Here is a 26,335-nt window from a genome sequence, read left to right on the forward strand (position 1 = left end):
GATACCATTGTCTGTGGGTAGACTAACTACATACTTCATCGGCGGTTTCGTCCTCAGCAATCGGAACCATTTTTAATAAGTTGTGCTTGTGAAACCAATCACTTTACATCAGTGTACCCTGATCAGTGCAAATCACAACTCAACTATTAACCCAGCATAATTTTTTTTATTCTCTATGCAAAATAAACATGTAATCGTGCGCACTTACTATTTAAAAAAAAATAAAATTTGATAGCTTTTGTCTTGGTACTCTGGTCGACAATGACCAGTCTCGAGTGTCTGATTTTAAACACTTTCACTTATAGACAAAGATGGATTGAAACAATCAAGTGAACTATGAATCGGAATCATTACTGAGGAGTTGATCAGTGATAAAAATGCTCAAACCATCGGTCATAACATTAAGTGTAAACGAAGATAGCCTACTGTGAAGTAGTATACATGTGGCATAGGATTGTTGAAGACCAATCAGATTAACACTAGAAATCACGTGCCACTTCAGCACAGTCAACTCTGCCATTATATTTGTGTAAGTACAATCTGACTAACATTTCGACATATTTTTTTTGTTTTAGTGAGATACTTTATGTTGAACTAAACATTAACGTTGTTCATTTTCAAACAGGATGGGGTGCCTTTACAAGCTTATTCATTTAAGTGCGTAGGACGTACATTTAGACACAATGGCGATTCCTTGCAGATACGTGGCAAACTGTCATTGAATGAATCGCGTAAAAAGCTGATGATTCTCGCAAACAAGTAACTTTGTAATATGACCATGGTAGATTAAGACTTGACTTTTGATATGTTATGTAAACTATGTGTGTGACATCTGTTGAAGAAATATTATCACAGAGGTCGGGAGTTTCTATCCTAGACTGATTAATTGCTTTTACAAAGAGGCAGGTTTGAAGAGACGCCATTTTTGTTTTGAAACAGTGCATTCTGCAAGATGAAAATTGTCCAGTCTTAATACTTGTCAAGGGAAGTTAAACCATTCTCTTAAAATTCAAACGGTGGATTTGTGAAAATCTATGGATTACGGTCTGGTCACTTTCTTCGGCCCAGGAATGGCGTCACCCTGGTTTTGACCTTGTTGATGAGAGGGGTTATGTTATGACTGCTCGACGGCGGATGTCAGTGTGGTTTTGAATTAAAACATCGGTCGTCTGTCTGTTGGCGCGGTATCTCAAGAACGGCCCATTGGATCAGAATGGGATATTAAATTTGCAAATGGCAAGAACTGATATGTCAGCGGTAAAAGATACTTAAGGATGGCAAATTCGCAAATTGCTAATTTACATATATAATGAAATTTCCTAATTAGGGATACATGGATATGTCTGGATTGACGCGATCGGAATTGACGAAATTTGCTATGTAAATTGCTAGATAATATGATATATGAATAACATCCCTGGAAAACGTGTTTTTAGGGAAACAAATAACTCATTTTCATATTTAATGCAATTTTCTAACGAGGGATATATATCTGGATAGACATGATCAAAGCTACCAAAACATGCTATGTACATTGAAGATACTCATAAAATATTTTTTGCAGTTCGTTTGGGAATTTTAACACCAGCTACTTACTAATTTCCCTATTTATCTCATAACTTTCCAAATTAGGACTGTAAAGACTTACAAACGTTTATGAAACCAATATGACCATTTTGCATTTTCATGTCAGCTAATTTGCATACCTAATGAACTTTCACAGTTTGGCATAAATAGCTTGAAGGACTTTACCAAAGGCAAATACACGTGCTATATAAAGTGGTGATACAATGACAGCAGTCATAGAAATATAGTGTTTTTATTTCAGCTAATTACATATTCGCATACATAATGACCTTTGAAGTTAATCTGTGGTGAATATTTTTCATAATGTTAATCATAAATTTCTCAGTGAAATTACAAACTTATGACAACAGTTTCAATTTACAGAAACTGCAATATGCGTAGAAACACGCAAGCTTTGAAAATTTTGAGGAATGGATGTGTGTAATAGTGCAATTTGAGAAGTGTTTCAATTTATTTTGCACTCGGTAAGATTGTTTGAAAATAACATTGAACAATGATATTTTTATTACATTTTTGCAAGATCAGTGTTTGAGTCACAATATTTAACAACAAAAAATGTCAAGACATTTTTTAAAAACAGTTCTCAGTTTGCAAGAAATTGAAGACCAAAGAATGTGCAGGAATGCAAAATATGTGACCTTCGTGTGTTATTTCTCCAACTGCCAGCTTTTAATGTACAGCCTGAATATGGTATGGTCACGTTGGTTTTCAAAATGGTTATTGAACTGAAGTCAATGAAAATATATGTTTCTGTGATAATAAAGGATGAATTCAAAACAGTTCAGTTTTGTCCTAGATCCTGTGAAAAATTTGAAGAATTGATGTGAGCAATGGTGCAGTATGGTGCAATCTGAGAGGTGTTTTCAATTTTTCTTTTACTAGTAAAAGTGTTAGAACACCCAAAGAGTGGAAAGCACGAGACGGGGTGTATCCACCTCTCGCATCAATTTTTTTTAGAAATATTGACTTGTGCAGTTGTGCAATCTAAGAGGTGTTTCAGTTTATTTCGCACAAAAAAATTGAGTAAGCCTCTTTCTTTCTCTACATTTTGAATAACCGCCCCCTTGAAGTAGTCAATATTTTGAGTGGCCCCTGTCATATTCCTCCGACCCCAAAACCGTAATAATAATGGTTCCCTCACTATCAAAAGTTCCCTATGATCAACAAATATATCAGGTGCTGTATGCGCACCTGTAGCAATTTGTGTGAGTGCTACTTGTAATGTTTGAAAGGATACCATGTATGTACTTGTTCATACTGCATGAAACCTTTAGAAGTCATAGTACGTAGCTGCACTTGCTGTTAAAATCATCTTGACGGTGGCAATGCTGGCGAAAAGTAAAATCATTATTTTACTGGGTATGAGACTCCCCGATGAAGATTGTGCATTATTGGATTACATTATGCATTTTGCTTTGACCAACTTCGAAGTTGTTAAGTTTACAATTGTGATGTTTGTAAGCAATAGGCAATCATTTCCCATGATATGTAGTTCAACAAATACGTACGCCCAAAGAAAAATTATGTTAGTTCGATGCTCATACCAACTGTTGTTATGGCAGTGATGAGTGTACAGTAGCCGTGGTACTCTCAGGATATATTTACACTCTGTTTACTACAACGTCTTTAATCTCTTTGTTTGTATATTTCAGTAAGCTGCGCCACTGATAAAGCAAGATTTCACTACAGACTTTGAGGAAAGCCACAATGGAACGGGAAATTGAGAAAGGTAAGCTATATAGATCGATGAGATATATTACTCAAGTTGTTTTTAATATTCAAGAATTTAAATGTTATGTAAAGTTGTAATAGTGCCAAGACTTCTGTTGTAAGCTGACTCTCTTCATTGGCAGCAGTGGAAAAAGAATTAATTCGAATACTGAATTTTTGGAAACAATATCCTTGCATCAACTGTTCGGAGAATAGAACAGATGCTACAATGCTATTGTCATGTGACGTGCTCTTGTGGTAGTTTGGTTCGTGATCGTCCCGGTACGCATATTGTTCCTGGTTGTCGTTGTCGGCGGGTATTACACTATCCTGATCTGAATGAATAACTCTTATTCCATTAGCATACAAGAAGCATAGTCAAAATCAGGTAATCGTTCGTACTAGAGTAATGCATAAAATATTAGCTAGCGTTGTATTTAACACCTAAAGACTTCGCTTACACCTTTCTCGGGAGCAGTTGCTCGCATCAAAGTGAACTAGTTCATGTTGTAGAGATTTGTTAGAAAATACCGGTAATAGATACTGGCTACGATATGAGCAGTGCAAATCCTTCACTTAATGTTGAGGGCAAATGAAAAGTTTTGACTAAGGGCTGTTGGAAAATATCGATGATTTTGAACACTGTGCGACACTGACTCTTAAGGTAGAATACACCTCGGGGACAGATATTCAGACTCTCAATCTTTTTCAATTCTTTTCTGACCTACCACTTGTTGGGGTTCATTTTCTCCATAGAGTTAACACGGCCATTTTGCATTTCAAATATCGGTAAATCTTGAGTAATTTGTTTTTCTAGTTCCCAAGTTTGCACGGTGACCCCAGTTTCTATTCTTGATTTTGAAAGAGAATGATTGAAATATTCTTTAAGGAAAATTTGGACAAAAATTAAAGTCTTGCATTTTCGAGGCGCATATTACCTTAAATAGACTATCCTACTTCAAAAGGACTGAGATACAGAAAAGTTTTGGACGTCTGCAGTCTAAGAGCCCGCGCCGGGTATTTTCCTTGGAAGCTTTTTCAGCCGTATCAAGTTCCTCTTCTTTTAAGCGACTTTAGACTGCAACACTCTTTAAAGTGCGAATTCCAGCAACAACTTTCGAGACAACCATAAAATCAATCAATCATATTAACACACTTGAAAGAGGAATGATTGGCCTGTCCCGGAAATTACTCTTTTCTGTCTATGACTGACAAGAAGCATATAAATTTCAAACATGTCAATCCAAATAGCGATTGCCCACTCTGCTATTGCGGGAGAAAGCAGGAAAAAGAATTTAAGAGTAGTGAAACAGGAACCATGAGACAATATTTACAATGCACATGCGTGAAAATTATATAAAGGGACTGTCCTCAATCCCATATTGACGCATGAGTTTATTTTGATAATGAGTATTTAAATAGTATAGCATTGAATTAATTATCAGCTTGGTCAATTGTTTGTAGGTAAAAGAGAATAACAGCCCCTTTAAGGCTTGTTTGTAATGTTACCAAAAAGGACATGAATATAGGTATTACAAAAACCCGCTGTACAGCGATAATATCTGGTGAAAAGTTTCTTAATCTATTGAGTTAGATTTCAAGTAGTTCCGAAAATACATCGGATGAAGATGAACATTCCCCGTGTAGAAAAGCTGAATGTTGATGTTTCCCTTCAATCGAATAAATGTTCTAAGTGAAACATATATCACAAACATAAGGCCAGTCTTCCACAACAGAAAGAAAATATGCAAAAAAAGTAATGCTGAACAACAATAAGATGTTAACTTTGACGTTTAAATACCTTAGACATGTGAAATTAAAAATGACCGTAGGAATTTAAGGGATAAGGGATTTTAAGAAAAAATCTGATTTCCGTGAAAATAAGGCGATTAAAATTCTTCTTACTCTAAGGGCTTTAAAACGAGCCCCGACAAGTAGCCTATTAGAAAAAATGAGGTCTGAATATGTGTCCCCGAATCGCATTCTACCTAAATGGTCAATATATCGTGTAGAACGAGTAGAGCTGAAAGCACTGTGTTCGATTATGATTAAGATCTATATGGGCCGTCCTAGTTTCTGTTTAGTATCTGCACCACTTTCTCATACCGGCCACGGAGAAAGTTGAATAACACTTTTGGTCGTATCTTGCAAAATGTTTGTGAATATCTTTTTTGTTATTAAAACTCCCCACATACCGATTATTTTGGCTCTAATTGCCCTATGAAAATATCAAAGACACACGGCATGATGTCATAATAATAATATAATGTTAGATTGATCTAGTAAAATACAATTACTCGATTTTGATAATTTCAGAAAGAGGTCGTATTCCTAAACGCAAGACTAGCGACTTTGAAGAGGAGGACCTGACGGTAATTTTTTTCAAATCAATACTTCAGATAATTAGAGAGAAGATCAAAAGTTCAATGAAGGATAAAAAACTTAATTCTTTTAGTTTGGGGGTGGGGGGTTTTGACCTAAAAAGTTTCTATCCTACAAATCGATTTAAGGTAAAATTGCCAGGGGAATGAATATTTTGAAAAAATAGAGCAGAAATGCACACTTTCGTGTTGAATCCAGCGGAGGGAGTTGTTTTAACACGGTGCAGAGCTGCACCTGGCCTAGTTAGTGTAAACAATGCAGGCTGTTGGCTTCTGTTGCACCATAGACGGTAGTTTCTCTACTGTTTCTGGTTGCACTCGGAATTTATTTTTAATTATATCTTGCTACATTTCTGGTGCATGTGTAGTCCGCCTGAATGGAGCAGTGTGAACTGAGTTGTTACAACCACCAGGACAGATGAGATAGTTTTTATGCCTCTGGAAGGAGAAACCTGGACTTTATTGTTGTTGTTCTTGTTCATTCATTGATAAACTTCAAGTTTGTTGTTAGTATGTTGTATTTACATTGGATGAAACACAAAGTGTGTTCCCAATCTTAAGCCCCACTAGCTGTATCTTTTAGCATTATTTTTATGATTTTACTTTCAGACTAAAATAAGTTTGTGACAATGTAGTCATTTAGGTCTGTGTACACACTGCCGGGGCTATATATGCAATTTTGAACAAGATAAAGATTACACTGCGATTAAATGTTCGCCCAAACATTAAATCACAGCCCCATGCAGAAAAGCTAAAACCCTTGATACTATGCATATCTGCATTTAAATCTTCATATAAACTGCACAGCGTAGTCCAAACTGTAATCCACAAGGGTGAATGTTTTCAACTATGACATTGTATGTTCTGATTCCTTTTTAATTTACCAATTTTGAAAATACCAGGAAATCAAAATGACCGTTAATAAAATTTTAATTACATGTCAAATGTTTCTGAAAGGAATGGTTTCCTAATGCAGTAAAAGCTCATCTCTTCAGAGGGTAGATTTCAGAGAGGAAAGAATAGGTAGATAATTTGACGTCAACAAATTTCAAGAGTTACAGCTAGTGGGGCCTTAACGATGCATTACTTTATTTCACCCCTAAATTGACTGATCCTTAGCTTCGCTTTACATAGATAGAGCCTGGCAACAGGTTCAATAAGTCAATTAAATTTCTAGGGGGGTGGGGGGGGGTTGGGGGAAACTAAGGGAATTAAGTTTTTTATCCTACATTGAACTTTTGACGTCGCCCCATAGAGAGAAGAAAATGTCTCGTGTTGACAACAACGACAACATATTACACACAATTTTGGCAAGCATTGGTGTAAATCGCCTTTACTGGTGTATGTGTGCGCACCTGTCTTTGCTTAACCCATTTAGACAGGTACTACTGATTCAGTGATAACTTAAAAACATTTCCTGTCTTCGTCATGCTGAGTTATTTTATTTATTATTTTATTTTATAATATAAACATCTAGGAACACTGTTGGTATTTACATAGTATGTTCATAAGCTGAGTATTGCTTTATTTAATGCAGGCCCGCACTGAACTCAGCCAGCCTTGCAGCGAACAGACAAAGGAAAGTAAAACTGATGATCAGATTTCACGATTTCAGGTCAGTAACAGAATTTGTCGTCGTTGTTGCAGCTGCTGCTGCTATTGTTTTTTGTTATCATCATCATCAACGGCAGTGTAGCAGTAGTAGTTGTTTTTCTCATTTCATGAACAGAATTTTCGCCTTTCTGTGAGAAAATAAAACATTTAACGGAATTTTCGCCTTTCTGTGGTAAAAATAATACATCGTTTGGTAAGGTGAGTCATAATTTCAAATATCGATTCCTAAGTTGGCGGTTTCTATGCGACTCCCTGGCGAACGCTGTAGGATCCTTAGACAATCAAATTAGGTGATGAGTTTAGCCAAACTCACTACTACACACAGAGCCCCATCTAAGAGAGAGGAGCGACTGATCCATCAGCTCAGTTGGTAGAGCATCCGAAATGTTTTCAGAGAATGTGAGTTCGAGTCCCGCACGGGTCACTTGTCACTTTTTGCAAAATATGGCTTTCCCAGATGTATTTTTGTGAAAAATGTTGTGGCTTAGGGTTTATGATCAAGGTTCTTGTCTGACATTTACACAGAACTACGAAAGACACGAGTTCATGCTATGAACACATGAGGTTTATTGCTGAACGCGCCGTGAGAAAGGGCGCGGCGCCAACTGTAACACAACTGTAGCAATTACATATAAAGCGTATGCAACGAACACAACAGAAAACCAAAGGAAAAACAAAGTTTAGGCGGGAGATTATAGTCCAAAGTCATCGATGAAAGTTACTAAAGCGTCTGTATGTGCAGGAACTGTGATGACACATTGGATCGGTTTAGTCCTATTAAATGTTCAAATAATGCATTATTTGTTCTTCGACCAAAAGCAACCCTCCTGTTCCACGGTCGATTAAATCCCTCATAAAAACTAAAAGCATCCTCAGAACAGAGTGGAAATGGTATCACGTGATATTTGCCATTGCCATGTCCCCGTTGTCCCTGCCGTTGATCTAATTTCGTCGTTCATCGGGACAGATGATTGAACACACATTCAAGATAGAAAGGATGGATACTTCCATTTTTGATTGGATTAAAATTTGAAACTCCAAATTAGAATTTTCTGTACAGGTGTCACTTTTCAACAAAGACGCAACCCCAATATTTTGAGCCTTTAGGAAAATATATATTGTTGCTGTTGTTGCAAAGGCAGCGCTTGTTTGGCATATCCATATCATTGATGTTGACAAGCTTTCTATAGGACTAAGAATGCACTCTCGGGGTCGGGGCTTGAGGATACAAGAAATTTTGAATTTACGATTTGGAACTATCGGAAATTGAAAATACATATTGCAATTATTCTTTGCCATCTTCCATATGCCGTGTTTCAGCATCTTCATTTTCCATGCCATGTTTCAGCATTTTCCATTTTCCGTGCCATGTTTCTTTCATTTCCATGCCATGTTTCAGCATCTTCAATTTTCCATGACATGTTTCATCATCTTCCATTTTCAATGCCCCTATTTCAGCATCTTCAATTTTCCATGCCATCTTCTAGCATCCTCCATTTTCCATGACATGTTTAAATATCTTCAATTTTCCATGTCATGTTTCATCATCTTCCATTTCTTATGCCATATTTCAGCATCTTCCGTTTTCTATGCAATGTTTCAGCGTCCTCCATTTTGCATGACATGTTTCACCATCTTTTCACTTTTCATGTCATGTTTCATCATCTTCCATTTTTCATGCCATATTTCACCATCTTCCATTTTCCATGTCATGTTTCAGCATCTTCAATTTTCCATGCCATGTTTCATTATCTCCCATTTTAAATGCCATGTTTCAACACCTCTATTTTCCATGCAGTGTTTCAGCATCTTCCATTTATCATGCCTTGTTACATCATCTTCCATTTTCCATGCCATGCTTCAGCATCTTCCATTTTCCATGCCACGTTTCATCATCTTCCATTTTCCATGCCATGTTTCATCATCTTCCATTTTCCATGCCATATTTCAGCATCTTCCGTTTTCTATGCAATGTTTTAGCGTCTTCCATTTTGCATAAATGTTTCATCATCTTCCATTTTCCATGCCATGTTTTAGCATCTTCCATTCTCCATACCATGTTTCATTATCTTCCATTTTCCATGCCACGTTTCATCATCTTCCATTTTCCATGCCATGTTTCATCATCTTCCATGAATCAGTCCCTCTCCGTGAACGTTAAAATAGAGCATAGAACAAAAATTCCTAGATCGCTATAAAACTTTCGTTTTCTATATTTTCCTAGGCTTTTTACGATGAAAGTACCAAAGTCAATCTTGCCAAATCGCCAGTTGCACAGGTCAGCCCGTTGCTACCTCCAGAAACGGGTTACATGGCGGTAAGTATTTCACAACTTTGAATTCATAAAATGTGATTACGTTACTTGCTACTTAGTTCTTCTGGATACGTCCAAGACAAATCACGGCCAAACTGATTGAACATTTCTATGCCTTCTATTACTGGCTAATGTCATTTGGTGCTTGGAAACGTTTTGACAACAAATGGTATAAATTGTCCCAAATATACAAAATTGCAGATTTAATTATAATTTTGATGTATTACATAAAGTTCATCTGTAGAAATCTGTATTCCAAATTTCAAAGCTATCAAACCAGTACTTTTTTAGAAATAAATTTTTTGACCAAAAAAATCGCAGATTTCATCAAAATTTCAATATATTACATTTGGTTCATCTGAAGGAACTTTATACCAATATTTCGAAATTATCAGACCAGTTCTTTTTGGAGAAACAAATTTGACTAAAAATGGTAAAAATTACCCCAAAATTACAATATTGTAGATTTCATCATAATTTGAATATATCACCTTTTGCTCGTACCGATAAAACTGTATACTAAATATCAAAGCTGTCAGACGAGCGCTTTTGATGAAACAAGATTTTGTACCAAAAATGACAAAATTCCTTAAAAATACAAATAGGCAAATTTCACCGCGATTTGAACAAATCTGCCTGAAGTCACCCTAAGTAATTACACATCAAATTTCAAAGCAATCGGACTTACTGTTTCAGAGAAGAAGATTTTTTAAACCAAAAACGGCAAAAATGCCCCGCAAATACAAATTTCAACCACGATTTGAACAAACTTAAGTGAGGTCACCATAAGTGAACTGCATATCAAATTTTAAAGCAGTCCGAATTGCGGTTTCAGAGAAGGGGGTAATTGTTGACGGACGACGGACGGACGGCGGCGACGACGGAGGAAGACGGAAAATCAGCCTATTTGATAAGCTCCGCTTCGTTGACAGCGGAGCACAAAATAGGAAGCAGTTATACGACGGAAAAGACCTGTGACTGAAAATGACTGATTATCAAATGAAATTCTCTGTCATGCTGTCATAGATTACCAGGGATCAGGCTGCAAAGTGTTGAGCGTTTAAGGAGACAGAGAATTGTAAAAATGAGTACCCGTTGAATGTTTTCAATATATCAGCATTCGTGTTAAACCCTCTACATCAGTAATTTTCTCTCTTACGTCTGATGATACGACCTGCTGTGGATGATGTAATGTCCTACACACGATGAGAGATGATGTTATGTCCTATACGTAATGATAGTAGATTACTGTAATCACCGCAATTTTCCCTTGCAGAAAAAAGACAGTCAGGAATCCTGTAATCTTTGCATTCCATCGGAAGGTGACGATGAAGAAGATGAACTGCTGGAAGAGTGTATAAAAAGTACTGAAATACCGAGTAATCTGAAATCAAAGATAATCGAGAGATTACAGAGAAGTTACAGCACTACAGAAGAGAGCATGATGATGGATACTCTTAACAAGTACCAGCGATCTGTTGGCATCATTAGATGGCCTACTCCTCAAAGCGGGTTCAGGAACGCTACGGTCTTTCGAATGGGGCGTAATTTTGTTATGACAAATTTCCATGTACTGGACCAGATAGAGAGAGATCAGGAGAAGTGTAGATTTGGCCTAAGTGAGGTTAAAATCTATTTTAATTTTTGTGAAGGAAGCTACGAGAATCGAGAATACGTTTCGTTGAATTTGAAGGGAAACGAGATTGAGTGCACATTTGCCAGTGAGCTCAATGATTTAGATTTTGCAATTTTTGAAGTGGGCGCAAGTCCAAACGATTTACCGGCACCCCTTGGCATATTCATCAGTAAATTTCCATCGCTGTCCTCGAGATTTTGTATAATGGGGCACCCTAACGGACAACACTTGCAGATAGACGTGCGATGTGTTGGGAAAGTTGACGAAATACAAAACTTGCCGGCTATATTCAAACTGCAGGGCATGCCTCCAAGTGATGTCATGCAAGCTTGCGATTCAAGGCGAACGCTGTACCATACAAATATGACGTACGGCTCTTCGGGATCTCCTATCTTTAGCTACAGCGGAGACCTTCTTGGTATTCACGTCCGAGGATTTTATCGACGTGAAGCGAGGCGAAGTGAATTTGAACAGGGTGTAGCAATGACAAAGATAATAAACCATATTGTGCATCAAATCCGGCAAAAACATACAAGCGATAACATCGATGTATATCAGCAAATGAGAAGCATCTTTATAGATTTGTTTCCTAATCACGGACACTTACTCCCGTCTGTGCATGGATCAACTGAGTAAAATATTTTAGTCATTATAATAATATACCTAAACTCACGTGCCGGCATAAAGCTATGGAGGAAAGCGCTCTTGCAATTTTTTACGTATCACGCCCCGGCCTGCCCAAATTTGGATGAACGTGTCGAATAAGTTTTTCGCTCGTCACAGCGTCTCACGTACGACCAGTAGGGCGCAGATACAGGCAAACCGCCAATTTCGAAATGTGCAAGTTGTTGGTCTCCCGGAAGTTGTTTATTGCGCATCAAAAATGGAATTCAGGCACATTGCGTCAAAATAGGGCAATCACGTGCGTTACTAAACTGTCTCCATTCTAATACTACGCGCGTTGCTATCCGAAAACGTTCCATGCGCACAAAAAGCCAGCGCAACATTAGGAAAACGTCCCTAAGTGGCGACAGTGGAGCCGCGCCCGTAACCGTGGTTAACCTTTCTTTATTCTAATGAAATCCAGTGTACACGAAGTGTGTGCTTAATGAACACTTTTGTCCTAAGCTTCTTACATCGCGATTTCAGCCTGGATCGCTCTTAGTCACCCATGGTATGTTGCTTTTGGTGTCCTAAAAATTCTCCGCGGGTGAACACAAGACGCCATTATGTGTAATGACCCGGGACAGAAAACGATCACGCTTTTCCGAAAAATTAACACAAATTGCGATGAATTTTTGATATCCCATACATTTTCAACTCCAAAACAATGCTGTATATTATGTTAACTATATATTTACCATTCCTTACGGTATATGATAAAACTTTTATGGCCCTAGTACGGGTTTTTCGGACCTTCAGACGCTGGGACCCTTCTGCCATACGACCAAAGTCTGCGAAACCCGTATCACGACCGTAAAGATTAGTATGATACTCTTCCTTCAATAGAAAATGTATTGTGTTTCTTATTAATATTATTTGATTAAGGTTCCAGTTTTATTAGTACAAGCAAAATTTCTATAATTTACTACACAGTTTTTAGGATTGTATTAGGATATTGTGACCGCACATTTAAGTTAGACTTTTACAACAGTAGAAAGCCATTCATTATTTCAATGCATATAATATTTTTGGTTCGAATGTACAGTAGCAAGATGTTAAGCTTGTATTTTCCATTACAAAAATATCGCGACTGTTTTAATTTTCATTTTTGTAACGAATTCTTTAGGAACCTGAGCATCCATTTATACTTTGCAAAATGGATTTTAAAACACAGTGAAGGCCCTGTAGACACTACTGTGAGGTTTCTTCTTACATGTCTGTAATTATTATTTTAAGTCATATTATTAATTACTTATCAAATAACACAACTGTAACAACTAATCGGATATTTGGATTATGAACTTATGTCGATTTAATCTCCACTCGTAAGCTTAACCGTTTTTCTCTTTCCTCTACTGGTCCTATTTTTAAATGACGTCACCCCATTCCTCCGAACCTCATTCTGTAAATAAATGACGGTTCGCCTTCAAGGTTCAACAGTCATTGATAAAAACAGCAAAAGGTTTGTTGGCATTGGATGATAGTCATGCAGCACCAGAACTGTGGAATGATCTTCCATTGGAAATTAAGCAATGTCAAACAGTTTCATCTTTTAAACGTAGTGTTAAGACGTACCTTTTCAGGGAAGCTTATTTTTAGACCAGTGTCAGTTTTTTTTAATTTCTGAAGTTTTAACCTTTCTTTTATAGCACACTTTTTACTGTTGCTTTTTGTTCAAATTCCTTTAAAAAGCGCCTTAGAACAATTTGTTTTTGATTCAGGCGTTGTATAAATGTTACTTTTACTTACTTACTTACTGTATACTGTTCGATGTAATACTACATTATTCATTTTGTCGATATATTAAGGTAGTATGCACCTCGAAATGAAAAGACTTATACTTTCGCTCAAAATTTCCTCAAAGAATCTTTCAACCATTCACTTTCAAAATCAAAAATAAAAATCTTGGGTTACCGTGCACATGTTTGCACTAGAGAGACAAATTACCTAAAGTTTATTGATATATGAAATTCAAAATGGCTGCCGCCCACGTGTTTCTCTATAGAGAGAAAGAAAATCGATTTTCAAAAATCTAAGAACGTTAAAGTTTTTCTTACTCAATGAGCTTCAAAATGAGCCCCCACAAGTGGCAGATCAGCAGTGTTCCCGCTAAGGCTTATTTGCGCGCCAATTGCGCAGTCTCTCCGACTGCTCTCGCAGTGAAATTTCATGTTTTGCGCAACTTTAGTCTCAGTCATTTCGATCGTTAGTTTTGGAAACGATAACTCGGGGCGAAATGTGCGATCTCGGCGTAGATTTTACTTCCGCGTTTCGGGTTTAGCGCCTGTTGGTGGCGCAGTTGCCACAACGTTCATTGTACGTTGTGACGTACCTCAGTAAATTAGCATATACATGAACGGACCCAGCTGTGAGACAATAATCCGACGTATCTCAAGTTGCGCACCCTCTTGAAACCTCAGAGGGAACACTGCAGATCAGAAAGAATTGTAAAAGTTTGAGAGCCCAAATATCAGTCTCCGAGGCGCACTCTACCTTAAGTTGCACACAGAGAAATATTGCAATGTGTGACATGTTGTGTATCTCCAGTATTCATCACTCAGAATCAGCAGTATTCTTCACTTTATTTTTAAACATAATGTTAGCTGTGATGATTTTTTCAAGCACATTTGAACTATTATTTTATGAATTTTTATATTATTTTTAGACATTTTCTTGTATTTGTGAATTACATTACTGTTTCTTTTACTGGTACTGCCTTATATTAAACCTGTCCCTCACATTAATCATCGTGAGTACTGGTCTTTTACTACTCCAAAAATCAAACTGCCTTCTAGTAAACTTGTCTCCAACTTTATTCATTTTGAGTAATGTCCAAGACTGTTTTTGATAACTGAATTTAAGCCCGGACAAGAATTGAGTTGCGGAAAATGATAATATATTGAAAACAACGCGTTGTGCATCGGTTTTCTACATTCTCCAGCCATAAGAAGAGTAAGATGTTTATATTTTCTGGATCAATATCAATTAAAATATCAAACAGTACTGTATAATTGTCCACTGGAGTATGCTTTAAGCCTCGTGTTCTTTGATTCTCAGCAATATCCAACAGAATGAATGGAACAGTGTATCCAAAATGATTATTACAATATTTTACTCGTGCACTGATTCACGTGTATGTCAAAGGAATGCCGGTGTAGCGGCCGGTGCCGTACTGGCCTGATACACGCCAAACAATATAGCGCAATATTTTGCGATGCAGAAAAACGTGTAGCGAGATTGCGATATAAAAACTTGTAATGCGATTTTTGCGCACGGTAATTGAAATACAGCCCATTCCCCCTCTCCCCTAAAAACAGAAGTTGCGTTTACCGTGCGCGTGTTTTAATTATCCATGGCCTCTAAGTGTCGAAAGTGGCATGTCGATTCAAACATTATAACTGTCACTTTAGATTTCCTGCAATTTTCAAAAAAACTAATCACATGACAGAGAAAATAAAGATTACAACAACAAAATGTTGGCTATCGTTTGTAATGCATTTAAGTAAATGGCATCGTTCTTGTTTCAGGTATGATCATGATTTGTATATTTACTTTTCCGTGAGGGCGCCATTTACGAGTACGGCACCCGTTTATTATTCACCCTGTTAAAACGTGTAAACAAGGTCCTTTCAGCGAGTAGTGATACTTCTACTGTTATACGCCTTTCAGTTAGCACATTTACACGAACCAGCTGTCTTTTGAAAATAAAATCATAAAAATAATGCATAAAATTCACAGCCTTTAAATGATTGTGTAGATTTTAATCTCTGCTGCATAATATTGTTTATAATAATCTCAGAACCGCCATGGTTTAACTGATGACTTTAGATTAATGAAAGCGAATGTCACATAAATGTCCTCTGACGTACGCGCTCTACGTTCAGAATGTAATGACTGAGGGTCTGCCACCTTAGTCCAAGCAAAGACAAAGAATTGTCTGTGGCCAAAAGAAAATCACCCGACAAAGGCGTTCGAGTATTCCCGGGGTCCCATTAACTGCAGACTTCGCACTGTATTTCTGGCTTCACCGGGCGACTCGGACATGCAAAAAGGGGTCAAATAAGGTAGTTATTATCATCTATCAGCCCTTAGGTGTAGATACAGAGAAGAAGTTCATGATAACGAGTCAAACAGAAGGTGTTTGTAAACACGTAGAGAGGACTAGATATGGAAGCTGGCCACCCCGACCTCTAGTTTCAATACACCCTTTAATCACGCGGGTTTTTTTAATACAGCCTGCACTTCGGGGTTCTCATCCGGCCGTCATCACACAGTCGAGAGATGGGAAGGGGAATCTCATTCAACAATCTCCGAGCAAGGTTAAGCAATACGAACATGAGCGATGCATCGAAGGAGCAACTGATGTATGTATGTATGATATAATTGTTTTGCAATGTTTTGCAACATCTTTATTGTATTTTATCTTGAAAATCGAAAGCGGCTTTGATTGGTTCCCACGATTCAAAGCTTGTATCGAGATGTTTAAGAATTAATCTTGAGCGTTCATGCACAGGTGGGTTACGTAGACCATGCTACGCCTACCTAACCAAGCCATGCGGACCTGACGATGAATGAAAATTGGCACGGTGAGAAAAAAAACAATCAAACAAACAAAACAGTGTGCAATTTCAAAATAGTGTACACTTTCTAGAATTACCTGATTTGAATCAGTTGGAATGTTCTTCAACATATATAACAATACGTTTTTCCCTGTCGCCTGCTTGATTTCCTAATCATTACTAGGCTGTATGTGTATCGAGTTAACTTATATTTATTCATTTTATAACTTATAAATCAATATAACAAAAGGTATATCAAAGGCATGTGTCATGTGAAATTTATCGTCTTCGTCCAAGATTTGTAATTTTTCTTTTCTTTCTTCTTTCTGTCATAAGAAAGTAATATTTTGGCATCTTAATCAACAGATGCACTCTTGCTATTTAATTTTTGGGGAAAACTTAGAGAAATCATAGTATTTGTTTCTTTCCTGCGATACATACTTCTTGTTTCGTGCTTTGTAGTGTGGAAAACAAACAACAAACAAACAAAAACTGTCTTCAATAGGTTTGAAAGCACAATCATCCTAAAATCATATGTTTCATCGGATGACCCGTCGATCAGTAGAAGATACGGCAATCGCTCTCTCTATAGACTTTATACTGGACCAACATTGATTTCATTTGTGAAGTGCACGCTTAAGGCTGTACAGACAAAGAAATGCAATGAAAAAATTGCTACTGTCTGTTACAAAAGTGAAACCTTTGTTAAGAGACTGGAGGATATTAACCCGCCTCTCTCTTCCAACCTCTGTCTCTGTCTGTCTCTGTCTCTGTCTGTCTCTGTCTGTCTGTCTGTCTCTATCTGTCTCTGTCTGTCTGTCTGTCTGTCTGTCTGTCTGTCTGTCTGTCTGTCTGTCTCTCTCTCTCTCTCTCTCTCTCTCTCTCTCTCTCTCTCTCTCTCTCTCTCTCTCTCTCTCTCACGTCATGGTTGTCTCTGGTCCGATAGCCTGCTGTATGTTCCCTAAGTATGTTCAAATATCTTAGTTGTAGGGACGTCATAAAATGGTCCATAGCGTGATAGGATAGAGGGCCGATTAGTAGCATCACACCTCCAGATACCAGGTTTCAATCTTTGACCTCATCCGTTTTTACAAGTTCACGGCAAAACTTGCTTCGAACATTGAAGTTTGTTTTTCATGACATTTCAATTTAACGTGTAACCTATGCTTTACAACTTGACCGAAATTCACGTGTAAATATTTTTTTAAATAACAGTCAGAAATGACTCACAAGATATTAACATGTTTCATAAAGAAAACCGACACGCATATCACAGCATGTCAACATGTGACGTCATAAATGTTCAGAATTAGATGACGTTTCGTGTTACTATTGTGGGAGCATTACTCAAATGACACACGGATTAGACAATAGCACAGATTCATAATGACGTCAAAGATCCATCACAAATATTCCAAAATGTGTTCTCTCGAACTTAACACTATCTTTTTTGTCTGCACCTTGTGAGGGCTTATTCTGAAGCTTGGTTCAGTCGTTAACGTTTTCATCATTTTTTCATAAAATTTTTCAAATAGAGTTAACACAGGTTTGGCCGCCATTTTAAATTCCAACTGTTGGTAAAGATTGTATATATTTTACATGGTGATCCCTAATGTTTAGTCTTGATTTCGAAAGGGAATGGATGGAAACTAAAGACAGGACTTCAATTTCGAGATACGTACTGCCTTAACGTGATTAAAGCTTATTGCTGACCTACTTTAGTTTGGCTTTTCTGACACAAGACTAGTACAATCTTGCAATTTATCACTGTTCCACATTTTGACCTCAACAAGCCAATGTATTTATCGTGTACAGCGACACGGTGTACGTGAGCAAGTCATAGGTCAATCATTGTCCAGTCCTGTCTGGAACTCGGCTGCTCACTCCCCAGCATGATCTACTTTACAATCACCTTGAGTTTAGCGTTCATCGCTTTGGTAACTGCTGGTGACCCGATTGTAGAGATATCGCAAGGAAAGCTAGTCGGCAAGGCTGTGGAATTCTCACATAAAGATGTCGACGTCAGACGCACAGTGCACGTGTTCAAAGGGATCCCCTACGCCGAGCCCCCGATCGGTGACCTGCGATTTCGACCTACAAAAGCCAAAGCTGCCTGGGACGGTGTGCATGATGCCACATACTTTAGATCAATTTGCATCCAACCTGCACATCCATTATTTCCAGTTAACGGGCAACAGGATGAAGATTGTTTGTTTCTGAACGTGTACGCCCCTCAGTTGACGGTAAGGATAGAGCATAACCCTCTGGTTCCTATGGTAGCTAAGAAATACGGGTTAAACAATAAGAAACATCGGCTATACCGAGTTCGTGTCTGTGTAGAGCACCAACCAGTATTAATTTTAATCTAATGCGTTTGATCTTTCTGTTTCGTGATTGGTTGTAATCCACGCTCTTGATTTGGCCCTCAAAACAGCGTGTGGTGTTTCAGTGTTGACAGAGGGTTGTACCAGAACCGCAACAAGCGTTTTTTTTTTTTTTCCGTTGGTCAATTCATATTTTATTTTATTTTATCAATTTATTCATTTGTTGAAGTGTCATCCATTTGTATGTATGTATGTATGTATGTATGTATGTATGTATGTATGTATGTATGTATGTATGTATGTATGTATGTATGTATGTATGTATGTATGTATGTATGTATGTATGTATGTATGTATGTATGTATGTATGTATGTATGTAGGTGTGTGTATGTGTGTGTGTATGTATGTATGTATGTATGTATGTATGTATGTATGTATGTATGTATGTATGTATGTATGTATGTATGTATGTATGTATGTATGTATGTATGTATGTATGTGTGTGTATGTGTGTGTGTGTGTATGTATGTATGTATGTATGTATGTATGTATGTATGTATGTATGTATGTATGTATGTATGTATGTATGTATGTATGTATGTATGTATGTATGTATGTATGTATGTATGTATGTATGTATGTATGTATGTATGTATGTATGTATGTATGTATGTATGTATGTATGTATGTATGTATGTATGTTAGGACTATGTATGTGTGAATGTATGCGTATATCTATGTTTATATCATGTATCCATGTATGTATCTGTGTATAGGTGTATCTCTGTTTGTTGATTTGTTTGTTAATACACAACCAACACATTATTGAATGCCTTCAATTTTATTACAGTCAGCGAAATTACCTGTAATGTTATTTCTTCATGGAGGTGTCTTCATAGTCGGTTCTGGGACATATCATTACGATGGCACAGCTTTGGCTGCCATCGGTGACGTCATTGTAGTGTGCATAAACTATAGACTTGGTCCCTTCGGGTTTTTTACTACAGGTAAGTAGGAGTGATGATACAAAGAAAACGTAAATAGTAAAATATATATGAGCTTACATTTGCAGATTAAAAACTATCTACTGTTGATTGACCAATCAGAGTGCTCAATTCAGGGTGTTTTATCTACTCGTAAGGCCTTGGTCACCAAATTCCAGAAACGAATGACAGCGCCGTAGTTAAGTACTGTCCAATCAAAAGTGAACATGTCATATTCTGTAGACATCTGGTACGTTTAATATTCAAATTTGGTAACACAGCGGAAACCAGCTGCAACACAAAATCTGCTGTGGTACAAACATAAACTAATGTGCCCTAGGGCATTTATAGGATGTTCCATACATTGGAAGGCTTTCACAAATAAAAGTTTTAATTCACATCCTAAACATGTTACATGGACAAAGGGGACGGTCGACGTAAACACATTGAAAACGAAAATATATCAGTTAGGGGCGATAGTTTTTAAGTCGGATAAAACCCTCGTATTCGGGCTCTTCTGGTATATAAAGTCCAACCCTACGATAAAATGTCTCGGCCTGCAGCCTCGACATTTTATCGTTGGGTTGGACTTTATATACCAGAAGAGCCCGAGTACGAGGGCTTTATCCTATACATTAAACCTACATCAGATCACTGTCCAATTATCCCAAATTAGTTCCAATCATGTTAAAGATTTTGACTTAGCAATTGTAAACAGAACAAACAGGATTAACAAAATAACAATTGAATGAAACCTAAGTGAAACCTGTATGGGTTATACGTAAAATAGTGCTTATGACCAAAACCGGAACTGACCCCAAAATTCAATAATACTTTGTTTTGCAATATGATGTGACCGAATCTGATTCCAAACATCATTATACCTTCCAAATAAAATTCAAGGTAATCACAAAAATAACTCTTTGTACAAAGCTGGTGTCAGGATAGTGAAAACTTAATTCGCACAATGAGATCATCAGACATCATAAGGGACCGTTCAGTTTTTACGGCCTGGGGGGCCGGCAAAATCTTGTCGCCGGTGTACAAAAAAATATAGACCCCTCTGCATTTTTCGCGAAAAAATGATGACCCCCCTTTGTCAGACGAACAAAATTGATGACCCCCCCCCCGCTGAAAAATAACCAAAACCCATATGTCAAATTTACCCGCACGGTTTGGATTTGAACTCCGGTACGCGGCGCACTTTATTTGTGTAGCAGAGATGCCAGTGCACAAACTTCTCAGCCACATCCATGCAAACGTCTGTTACTTAGGACGACTGTAATGCAATTTTTAACTTCATTTCCGTAGACAACTTATGTCCATGGACATTGTATAAAGTAAACTTTATTGGAGTTGTTCGCCAAAGGCAGCCCTCCGGTTAAGAGGGTCATGGGCCATTACGTAAAGTCAACTTTATTCTAGTGGGCAACCAAAGGTGGCCCGCTGGTCAAAAGAGGGTCGATCATGGCCATTGCACGAAGTAAACTTTACTGAACAGGGCTGCTGAAGGCGTCCAGCCGTTAAGATGGTCATGGGGTATTACAATAAAGTCAATTTATTGTAGTGGGCCGCCGTAGGCGGCCCGCCGGTAAAGAGGGTCGATCATGGCCATTGAATGAAGTAAACCTAATTGGAGTGGGCCGCCAAAGGCGTCTGCCCGTTAAGAGGGTCATGGGTAATACATAAAGTATTTTTATTGTAGTGGGCCGCCAAAGGCGGCCCGCAGGTAAAGAGGGTCGATCATGGCCATGGCATAAAGTGAACTTTATTATGGGTATTATTTTTTTGAAAATTTGGTGACCCCCCCTTTCCTACCAGTGAAAAAGTGATGACCCCCCCTTTGCGGATTCCAAAATTATGATGACCCCCCCTGGATTTTGCCGCCCCCCCGGCCGTAAAAATTGAACGGTCCCTAAAGGAAGGGGGTATAGAAATGAACGGGGGAAGTGTTGCATAAAACAGAGAAGTGTTCATTTTGTGTTTATGAATATACTTTTATAATATTTTTTTGTTTTGATTTCATACCGACGCAGGTGATGATAATGCCGCTGGCAACTATGCATTTTACGATCAGATCACAGCATTACAGTGGGTGCAAGAAAACATCGAAGGTAGGGAAACTAGAGAGACTTTCACTCAGCTGAAATCTGAAGATTTAATCACGTATAATCACCATCATCATCATCATCATGGGAAATCACTTTATGTTTAAAAAGTCGTAGCAAAAGGGTACCTTTTTGCATACATCATCTATCATACAATTGTTTTCCATAATTTTTAGCATGAAATACCTCAGATCAGTAGGGGATCTCACAAATGTTAATCATCAGCAAAAGCAGATCATACGATATTTGATTATCTCTTCAAAAGCGTTTGGAGGCGATCCAAGTAAAGTGACTTTACTTGGTGAAAGTGCTGGCTCCATCAGCTCTGAGTACTTGATGATGTCACCACTGACAGAGGGTCTCTTCAAAAGAATTATAATGCAGGTAAGATAGAACGCACAATATGCAAAGTCAAAACATTGTATGACACTTCTATGTCGTACGGTACGGGTTTTTTATACTTTCAATTTTCATATTGTAGCATACCATATAGGTTTCATTTATTTTCGACATGATGCTATATGATGGCTAGGTTGACATTGTGACACAATTTTTCATAATCCAAAGCCAAATGTAAGATGAATCTATTTCTTCAAAATGTTACAGAAGACAATAATCCTTATAGCTTATTATTTACAATGTTTCAAAAGACTGCTGACTTACAACATGTACATACCCCATACAGAACATGTGCTCTATTTTGTGTGGGCACAAGAGTTATTATGACAAGAATAGCATTATAGATACGAGACAAAGTACTCTACTTGCATCTGAGGATGCAGCCGTCTATCCGGACGTATGGACATCCATACATGCTACAAAAACTGACTGTTTGTCTGTCCACAATAACCTATACATAATGTAGTGTAGACACTATTAGATAGATATATATTAGATACTATTAGATACTATTAGATATATGTAGATATTTCATTTGTTTCACGATTTTATTATTCAGAGTGCCACGTCTACATTTGTTGGGTTCCACGGAAAAGCTGGAGATTTCCACCACAAGATGGCTCACGGTCTTGGTAAGCTGCTCGGATGCGATAGAGAAACCTCCGAAGAATTAGTACAGTGTTTACGAACCGTGCCAGCTGAAGACTTCAGAAATGCGACTGATCCCACATTGGTAAGGCAATATCATTAAGTGAACAGCTGAATTCAATTCAAGACACTTTAGATTTATTTACAGTATAATCCGGGGTATTCCGTCACATTTATGTGAGCTGTTATTACCCCATACATTGCAAATGATTTAGCCAAAAGAGAAAAATATCACTTCCCTGTATCAGAAAAGAAACAAGGTTTACCGGCTGAATACATACTAGATATAGATGGCTGTTTATTTACCCAAAATAATAACATGTAAAAGTCAATGTACACGTTATATTTCTCACAGTATGTCAATATAATACATGTAGTACGTATTTTACCACGCATATTACAAATTACAGATATATCAACTGACTCATTTGCTCCACACGTAATGTCTCTCCTGATCTTAGTCGGCATCATTGCATTTGTCATCGAAACACTTTACAATAACCTCTTCATATAAAAATTCTAATCCGCCAATGAAATAACTAAATCCTGAAGTGATTTATGCTGTTGTTGTGTTTTCAAACGGAAGAGTAATACTTGATTAAATGAGCCAGATACTTCAACAGGTCCGTGTTTTTCCTTTTAATAAGCCATGGCTTGTACAGTCGATATGAACGGACTTACAAGATATTACGTCGATAAATTGATATCAATAGTTTACTGACATTACCTACCATTAATTACCAGCCATATATGATACATAAACATGCGCATGAGTACGTATTGCGTAAGTTACCCTGATTTCACTTCTGATGCGGAAAAGGAATATTTTTCTCTCTTGACTATTAGTTAATAACGAACCATAGGTAAAGAATGCCGCACAGTAAAACTACTTAAGACAGTGGGCGCCTCAAAACTAAAAGTTTGCAGTATTTGTCCAAGCTCCCCCTACGTACAAGTAACAGAGTTATGATGTTTTATGATCAAATCAAAATCAGATGACACAGGAAAACATTTGCTATGAATTGAAATACCTAGAACTTAACTATTTTCCACATACATATTGGCCATTATTTTCCCTATGGTTTATAGAAAAATACGACTTCGTATACTATATTTTCAAAATAAACTAGAAGGTTAAAGTATCAGTAAGCCTTTTTTCTTTTAAAATGGGTCCATATATGCAGCCTACCGGAAATAACATTCAGAATAAATATGTTTCCAAGGCCTTCCTACCTTAATTGCCAAGGAGCGTATCACAAAAAGAGCGCAGCGACGTCCAGAGTCTTGCTTTCATGTGGATTGTACAACGAATGTACTTTCAGTCGCTTTATCGTAGCATAGAAACATATATTATGAGGCACACAGCCCTTTCAAACTCGTTAGTTTACTCCAAGACACAAACAGAAATACAAAGAAGGTGTACTTTCTTCATATTTGATCTTCTAACGGAGCATCATTAATCTACAATATGTCAATTCTGACCGAGATGGATGCCTTGATTAAGTGTAGAAAGTTTGATTTCATTTAAAATCTGTACTCCGAAAAATCTCATTAAGGATCGCACGTATGTCTTCGTGTCACAGGGTTTGCTAGCACAGTTTATTGGTTATGGCACTCCGTTCCCTCCAGTCGTTGACGGCACCCTGGTGACAGTTGACCCCGTAGACTTTATTCGTGAGAAAATGCTTAAGAAAAGAAATTTGGACATCATGATTGGAAGCATGGCCGATGAAGGATCCGTGTACTTGCTTACGGTTCGGCCTAGTGCATTGAACGAGACTACAGTATCGATGAATAGAAGTGTCTACGAAACCGCTTATCCCATGTTCCTGCCTGGTCCTTTGAGGAACAACCCAGCTGTTCTTGATGCTGTCAAACTCATGTATGTCAACTGGGAAGAAGCAGACAACGACGAGGCTGACTACTTAGACGCCTTCTTTCAGATGGGTACCGACCACGGCTTCACTTGTCCCGCGGATGTATCGGCGCGTTCGTATTCACAGGCTGGTGCAAACGTGTACCTCTACATCATGACCCACGTACCTGCTAGGTCAATATGGCGGCTGAAGTGGATGAGGGCAGCCCACGCTGAAGATTTACCATTGTTGTTGGATGGCATTTCTCTTTCTGGGAGGACTGGACAATGCACCGGAGGATGTAGAGATGTCTCTGAAAGTCATGAAATATTGGACAAATTTTGCCAAGACAGGGTAAGAATCCGATGATGAACCACTTTATTCCTTAAAATGGCCACCGACCAAATGAGTTTTATCCATCATAATCTCAAAAGTGTCTAGAATTTTGAACTCCGCAGAAAATGTTGATAAATCAGTAACGGTGCGAACATTGCAGCTTGAAGTAGCCACATTTTCCCCACACCTAATTTCTTTAGAAATGTACATAGGTCACACTTGACATGTTCAGTAAGCTTGCTCAATACAAAAACATGAAGGGCATAACATGGGCATGTTTAAACATTTACAAACACATGGTAGTCAATTCATACGGCGTGTAATGTACGTACACACCTACACACGAGGAAGCGTTCCTATCCAAAGGTAGATATTTTGACGTCAAGATATAGAATTACTACTACTTTACTTGTATCACTGTTACGTTGTCTTGCTTAACATGATATTATTATATATCTAAACGTGTCTATATATATATTTCTTAGCAATCCAAACCTGTGCCGCGATGACGCCGAGGTATGCCAGAAGCATGGCCTTTGTTCAAAGTACCCGGATTAGCGTACAAGGAATTGTCACCGGAGATGAACACCAAATATGGTTTGAAGGCCAGAGAATGTGCTATGTGGAATGACTTCATTCCTAAACTATTGAAACACACAGGTTTGTTGACATTGATAAACAATTATTCATTTGATATGATATGTTTAAATGAACTCGAAGGTCAAAGCCAACAATACTAGACCCAAGGGTAGCGTTTAAACTACGATAAAAGAAGTATCATTGAACATGTTAGGCTGTCTTCCCATATGATATGTATACTTTAAGGTATGGTGGTATTGGGAAATACAGGGAGAATAGAGGATTAACGGACAAGGCATAATGCACATTCGGGGACGTGTGGCGTTAACACGGCGTTATTATCAAATGTAATTGAATTTGGCATAGGCCACATTTTTGAAAAAGATCCAAATGTTTGCAATATAGACGATGGCATTACCTGACAACGAGAGTAGTAATCACAATTTATTTCCCTTTGAAAGCAAACAAGATATTGTGCCAGACTCAGTGATAGCAGTAAGGATGAAAGAATAGTCAGGTGTCAATTTCAACGCCAATAATCCAGGATGTGAAGTTAATATTGTCTTAGTTTGTGCCTTGATATATTCATTTACAATTTTATTGTTTCTTTATTAATTTATTCATTCATTCATTTACT

The 26,335-nt window shown here is 37.7% G+C and overlaps 2 protein-coding genes across 2 annotated transcripts; both read left to right on the forward strand.

The window, feature by feature from the left end:
- The first annotated feature begins 481 nt into the window (after positions 1–481).
- LOC139130200 (serine protease FAM111A-like) lies at positions 482–14,649 on the forward strand. The gene is made up of 6 exons (XM_070695948.1): positions 482–529; positions 3,240–3,316; positions 5,614–5,669; positions 7,216–7,293; positions 9,517–9,609; positions 10,883–14,649. The coding sequence occupies exons 2-6, from the start codon at positions 3,295–3,297 to the stop codon at positions 11,876–11,878; spliced, it is 1,245 nt and encodes a 414-aa protein (XP_070552049.1). The 5' UTR covers positions 482–529; positions 3,240–3,294; the 3' UTR covers positions 11,879–14,649.
- A 3,684-nt stretch (positions 14,650–18,333) lies between these two features.
- Positions 18,334–25,152, forward strand: LOC139129362 (neuroligin-2-like). Its single transcript, XM_070694996.1, has 6 exons — positions 18,334–18,707; positions 19,640–19,796; positions 21,809–21,886; positions 22,146–22,264; positions 22,839–23,012; positions 24,511–25,152. Exons 1-6 carry the CDS (start codon positions 18,357–18,359, stop codon positions 25,150–25,152), a joined length of 1,521 nt encoding a protein of 506 aa, XP_070551097.1. The 5' UTR covers positions 18,334–18,356.
- The last annotated feature ends 1,183 nt before the right edge of the window (positions 25,153–26,335 follow it).

This window comes from Ptychodera flava, chromosome 3 (assembly GCF_041260155.1).
Source record: "Ptychodera flava strain L36383 chromosome 3, AS_Pfla_20210202, whole genome shotgun sequence".
NCBI classification, from domain to species: Eukaryota; Metazoa; Hemichordata; class Enteropneusta; family Ptychoderidae; genus Ptychodera; species Ptychodera flava.